The sequence below is a fragment of the Chiloscyllium plagiosum genome, chromosome 13, assembly GCF_004010195.1.
Source record: "Chiloscyllium plagiosum isolate BGI_BamShark_2017 chromosome 13, ASM401019v2, whole genome shotgun sequence".
In the NCBI taxonomy this organism is placed as follows: domain Eukaryota; kingdom Metazoa; phylum Chordata; class Chondrichthyes; order Orectolobiformes; family Hemiscylliidae; genus Chiloscyllium; species Chiloscyllium plagiosum.
The window spans coordinates 67,205,655-67,212,415 of NC_057722.1; the positions used below are offsets into that span (position 1 = coordinate 67,205,655).

A 6,761-nucleotide genomic window follows, 5' to 3' on the forward strand; every position below is an offset into this window, starting at 1 on the left:
TCCCTGATGTTATCAGGATTATGAATGGACCACTCATATATTAAACTTGATCTTTTTCTGTACCTTCTCTGTAGCTGTAGCACTATACTCTGTATTCTGTTCTATTACCCTGATGTTCTGATGTAAGGTAGGTTAGCACGCAAACAATACTTTTCACTGTATCTCGGTCTATGTGACAATAATAAATTAAATCAAATTGAAATTAAAATCAAATCAGTGGTGGCCTGTCAGTAATGTATGTCATTTTCGCTGCCTTTTCTCTATCAGCTAATCCTGATGCCTCCTCAGTTTATTATTCTATATGATACAATTGTACTCATTGATAACTGAGCTTCAGAGACTCAAGGTAGTTGCTGGCTTCTCGAGAATGTGATTGACCTTATTTCTTAGAGTCATAGAATCATAGAGGTGTACAGCTTGGAAACAGACCCTTCGGTCCATGCTGACCAGATATTCCAACCCAATCTAGTCTCACCTGCCAGGATCCGGCCTATTTCCCTACAAACCCTTTCTATTCATATACCCGTCCAAGTGCCTCTTAGATATTGCAATTGTACCAGCCTCCACCACTTCCTCTGGCAGCTCATTCCATACATGTACAATCCTCTGCGTGAAAAAGTTACCGCTTAGATCCCTTTTATATCTTTCCCCGCTCACCCTAAACCTATGCCCTCTAGTTTTGGACTCCCCTACCCCAGGGAAAAGACTTTGTCTATTTATCATATCCATGCCCCTCATAATTTTGTAAACCTCTATAAGGTCACCCCTCAGCCTCCAACGCTCCAGGGAAAACAGCCTCAGCCTGTTCAGCCTCTCCCGATAGCTCAAATCCTCCAATCCTGGCAACATCCTTGTAAATCTTTTCTGAATCCTTTCAAGCTTCACAACATCTTTCCGATAGGAAGGAGACCAGAATTGCACACAATATTCCAACAGTGGCCTAACCAATATCCTGTACAGCCACAATATGACCTCCCAATTCCTGTACTCAGTACTCTGACCAATAAAGGAAAGCATACCAAACGCCTTCTTCACTATCCAATCTACCTGTGACTCCACTTTCAAGGAGCGATGAACCTGCACTCCAAGGTCTCTTTGTTCAGCAACACTCTCTAGGACCATACCATTAAGTGTATAAGTCCTGCTAAGATTTGTTTTCCAAAATGCAGCACCTCTCATTTATCTGAATTAAACTCCATCTGCCACTTCTCAGCCCATTGACCCATCTGGTCCAGATCCTGTTGTAATCTGAGGTAACCCTCTTCGCTGTCCACTGCACCTCCAATTTTGGTGTCACCCGCAAACGTACTAACTGTACCTCTTATGCTCGCATCCAAATGATTTAGTCCTTGTCTTTCCAAATACATGTACATCCTGTCCCTCAGGATTCCCTCCAACAATTTGCCCACCACCGAGATCAGGCTCACTGGTCTATAGTTCCCTGGCTTGTCTTTACTGCTCTTCTTAAACAGTGGCACCACATTAGCCAACCTCAGTCTTCCGGCACCTCTCCTGTGACTATCGATGATACAAATATCTCAGCAAGAGGCCCAGCAGTCACTTCTCTAGCTTCTGATCAGGTCCTGGGGATTTATCCACCTTTATGCATTTCGAATTACATTTTCACAAAAAACTGAAAGAACTGCAGATGCTGGAAATCAGAAACAAAAACAGAAATTACTGGAAAAGCGCAGCAGGCCTGGCAGCATCTGTGGGGAGAAATCAGAGTTAATGTTTCGGGTCCTGTGAACTCATGTTTTTATGTAGTTTGCTGCAGACGTACGGCAATTTTACACATCTGTATTGTCTCCGGATTTAGTAAAACGGTTTCAAACCTTTTCATATGAGCTGCCAGAGGAAGTGGTGGGAGGCTGGTAAAGTTACAGCATTTAAAAGGCAACTGGATGGATATATGAAAAAGGAAGGTTTTAGAGGGATTTGGGCCAAATACTGGCAAATGGGACTAGATTAGGCTAGGATATCTGGTCGGCATGGACGAGTTGGACTGAAGGGTCTGTTTCTGTGCTGTACATCTCTTTGACTCTAAGTGGTTACAGATCGAAACATAGACATTGAAACAGAGCAGAATAGAGGAACAGGAGTAGGCCATTTGGCCCTTCTGCCCCAGAACATTGACTTTCTGACCTACTGTGCTTTTCCAGCTTCACATCTATTGACTTCGGCTTCCAGCACCTGCAACCCTCACTGTCTCCTGGTCCTTCAAGCCTTCTCTGCCATTTAATGTGATCATGGTTCGTTGTCCAACTCAATATATCCTATTGCAGCTTTTGCCCCACACCCTTTAATCCCATTAGCCCGAAGACCTACATCTATCTCTCAAAACAATTCAATGTCTTGATCTCAACTGCTTTCTGTAAGAGAGAATTTCATTTCTCTCAGGGTGAATTAATTTCTCTTCATCTCAATCCAAAATGATATCCCTATATCTTCAACCCTGACATAAATATGAGGTAAGTTTTCTGACGTCCAGAGTTTGGGCTTTTTCCTTGAACCTTTGAATTTTTTTATGCAAAGCTAGATAGACTTTTGAACAGTAAATGAATTATGGGATACGGTGAGAGGGTGGGTTAGTGGAACTGAGTCCATTGAAAAGATCAGCCATAATCTTATTGAATGGTGGAGCAGGCTCGAGGGGCCAGGTGGCATACTCCTGCTCCTAGTTCTTATGTTTTATGTTCCCTGAATTCAAATTGTGTATCAATTTCATAAGATGTAAACTGGGAATGCCATACAATTGGAATTGAGAGTTTGTGGGAGTGATTTTTTTTTTTTGCTTAGTCAGGTCCAAACCTTTCGGTTTTACAGATTATGAGTGTGGACTGTGATATCCTATGCATCACTGGGGTCACTGTTTTCAATGCATATCTGGAAAGTTTATTCTAAAAGAGACACACCCGTATAATCGAGCACCTGTAAGTATTTAATGACCCACAAGCTAACTAAAACACAATTCCTCATTTGCAGGATGACTACTCAAGAGTTAAACAACAAGGCAGGTGTTCAAAAGGCAGAGGAGAACACCATGTATTCTGGAAATTATGCCCGGTGCATTGGCATCACTCTGATCCCTCTTGCGATTTTATGTTTTTTGGCTGACATTGTACTCTATTTCCCAAATGGGGAAACAAAGTTCGCAGAGAGAGACCAACTCACCTCCGTGGTGTGGTTTTTTGAAGGAATCGGTGGAGGTGGAATATTGGTGGGTATCTCTTGTAGAAAGCCTTTGACTGAAGCCAATGATGGGTAAGCGGAGTTAACATTTCATGTCTGGTGAGTCTTGATCAGAACTGTTAGCAGCTAGGAAAAGGTAGGTATTTACGCTGAAGACCAAGTTGGGTGAGAGAAGGGGGGAGGTGAATGGATAGGTGGAGATGGAGCCGAAAGAGAGAGAAAGAGAGAGGCAAGTTGGCTCAGTGGTTAGCACTTCTGGCTCACAGCAGCAGAGACTTGGGTTTGATTCCAGCCTCGGATGTCTGTCTGTATGGAGTTTGTACTTTCTTCCAGTGTCTGTGTGGGTTTCCTCCAGTTTCCTCCCACATTACAATGATGTGCAGATTAGGTGGATTGGCCATGGGATATGCAGGGCTACGGGGATAAGGCAGTGTAGGTGGGGTACTCTTTGGAAGGTTGACAAGTGGCCTGCTTCCACATTGTAGGGATTCAATGATATGAAAGGGGTAGGTTAACAAGGACATTAAGGATAGCAGGCCAGGACAGTGAAAAAGTGGGATAAGTGATAATACGACTCAAGAGTAGGAGAAAATGGGTGAGCTGTGCTGATTTCAACCATATCATGTGGTAGTGGACCTGGGATTAAGTGAGAATGGGTGACTGTGCTAAAAACAGCCCATATCATAACAGGACTGGGTGTAGGGGTGGTTAAAACAAAAGGAAGGATGGAATCAGGCTCTAAAATGATCAAACTCGATGTTGAATCCTGAAGGCTGCAGAGTCCCCAGTTAGAAAATGAAATGTGCTGAGGCTTGCTTTAACACTGCAGCAAGCCCGGGACAGAGAACTGGGTGGGTGTGTTGAAGCAACTGAAAGCTCAGGGTCATTTTTGCAGACAGAACATAGGTGTTCTGCAAAATGGTCACCCAGAGTGTTTCATTTCACCAATGCAGAGGAGAACACAGTGTGAGTGGGGAATACAGCAGACTGTGTGAAGTGCAGGTAAATCACTGCTTCACCTGGAAGATGTGGCTGGGACCTTGGAGAGTGGGAAAGGAGGAAGTCAATGGGCTGGTGTGCTGCTTGTGACGGCACCATTGGGTTTTCGGAACATGAGGGGAATAGAGGAGGAATGGACCACTGAGACAGAGGGAATGCTCTCTACAGAAGGCAGTTAAGGGAGGGGAGGGGAATATGTGGCTAATAGTGGCATCCGACTGCAGCTGACAGAAATGGCTGCTTTCATTCCTCATCTTTAGCACAAATACCATATTTTCCTAGCTGTTAACAGTTCTGATGAACGGTCACCATTAACTTTTGCCTAGCTTCCCACAGATGCTGCCAGAGCTGCTGTGTTTCTCCAGCAATTTCTGTTTTTGTTCCAGATCTCCAGCATCTGCATTTCTTTCTTTTATTTTAGAAAATTAGAAGACGCATTGTAAAAAGATTTATGTTTCAAATGGAAAGGTTGCATTGATTTTGGAGGTCGTAAGTTAATAAATCATCTATCTTTCCAATTAAGATACTAACCTGACTTACTGTGCATTTCCATCATTTGCTGTTTTTGCTATTTAACGAGAACATTTTTTGCTGATTTAAGAGAGTTGGTGCAGGAACCATAAGGAAGTGTAAATTTTAATTGTTATAATTTGGTATGTGTTATCTGAAAGAGTCTTGCAATAGTAAGTTTTAAATGGGAATCGAAAATATACTGGAAAGGGAGATAGAAATAGCAAGACTGTGAAGACAGAGCTGGAGAGAAAACGATACTAATTGTATAGCTCTTTCAACATTCACCTATTGTACCTCTATGCTACTTTCTCTCCACCCCCACCCTCCTCTCATTTATCTCTCCACCCTGCAGGCACTCTGCCTCTATACCTGATGAAGGGCTTTTGCCCGAACGTGGATTTTCCTGCTCCTCGGATGCTGCCTGAACTGCTGTGCTTTTCTAGCACCACTTTAATCTAGCTCCTTCAACATGCTAGCATGTGATCACAATGGGCTGAGTGATCTCCAACTCTACTGCCTGATTCAATAATTTGCCTATCCCTTTCTTTGTCATTGATGGATTCACTATACCAAATGGGTACTGTTTGAAAAACAGCGCTATCCTAGTTTGGATATTTTGTTGGACCAATTTTGCTACACCCAGTTAGTTCATTAAATCCAGGAGGGGAAAACAAGGATGAAAAGAAAATATTCTTGTAAAGTTTCATTTGTAATGTATTGCTTAATGCAACTTAGGTATTTTAATTCTTCAGCATTGCTATTTTAAATAAGTTGCTCTTCATGTAAGCACTATGGTTAATCGCAGTCCTGTACAGGATTAGAGTGGTAATGGAGATGCCCCATTCAAAACGTTGCTGTTTCACTGCATCTTCTTTATAGAGCAGTTTGTAAGATATGCTCCATGTGTGATGATGGAACCCAAAACCACCGTCAGTCTCTGAGAATGATTCATTGTTAAGCTGCTGACTAATGCTTTCTCATCCCCTGTTTCCCCTCCTCTCCTGAAGGTGCGACCTCATCACGGGGTTTCAGTTTCTATGACAACATTTAGTCCATGCTTAATCTGCTCAGAGGAACAGATATCTCTCAACATAAAATGAGATTAAACATCCACAGTTTTCATGTGCTGACTTTTCAATGCATTCAATTAAGTGATGGGGTTCTTCCTTGGATGAATCGTTTTGATGCTGAACATTTCCGTCTGTTTTCATAGACATAGCATCCTTACAGTGTAGAAAGAGGCCAGTCAGCCCATTGAGTCCCCACTGACCCTCTGAAGACCATCCTAGCCAGACTCATTCCCAACACTAGCACTGTAACCCTGCATTTCCCATGGTTAACCCATCTAGCCGGCAACTAAACTGTCCATCTTTGGACTTTGGGAGGAAACCAAAACCCCCAGAGGAGACTATCGCAGATACAGGGAGAATGTGCAAACTCTACACAGACAGTGACCCAAAGGTGGGATCAAATCCATGTCATTGGCTCTGTGAGGCAGCAGTGCTGAACACTGCGCTGCTGTATTGCCCATTTTTCTGAGAACAATGTGCTCTGTTTATTCTCTGAGGGTATTTCAAACATGATTTCAATCCAAAGATGATTATACTGATGTTCCTTTCAGTGAAAGATCCGAACATTTGTATCAATAAGTGTGAAACTATCAGTGATGGAACACTGGATGATTGGTTAGAGGAATAGCAGAGTTGGAGAGTGAGGCGGTAACTGGATTAGAGAAATAAGGGGTTTTTGGGTAAGAGAAAAGGGGAGTAACTGGGTTAGAAAAGTAAGGGGTGACTGGGTTCAGAGGAAGGAGGGGTAAATAGGTTAGAGATGTGAGGGGTAACTGCGTCAAGAAAGGAAGCGCTATCTGGCTTAGAGAAATGAGTGGGTAACTGGGTTAGAGGAAAAAGGAAGGGGGTAGGTGGGTTAGAGGAGTAAGGAAGGCAGTAGGTGGGTTAGGGGAATGAGGAAGGCGGTAGGTGGGTTAGAGGAATGAGGAAGGGGGTAGGTGTGTTAGAGGTATGAGGAAGGAGGTAGGTGTGCTAGAGGAATGAAGA

General features: G+C 43.1%; 1 protein-coding gene across 1 annotated transcript in view; it reads left to right on the forward strand.

The window, feature by feature from the left end:
- Window positions 1-3,043: 3,043 nt before the first annotated feature.
- tm4sf18 (transmembrane 4 L six family member 18) overlaps window positions 3,044-6,761 on the forward strand; it is a 16,487-nt gene continuing 12,769 nt past the window's right edge. The window contains exon 1 of the mRNA XM_043702991.1: window positions 3,044-3,220. Coding sequence (XP_043558926.1) covers window positions 3,044-3,220 — 177 coding nt within the window. The remainder of the gene's footprint in view (window positions 3,221-6,761) is intronic.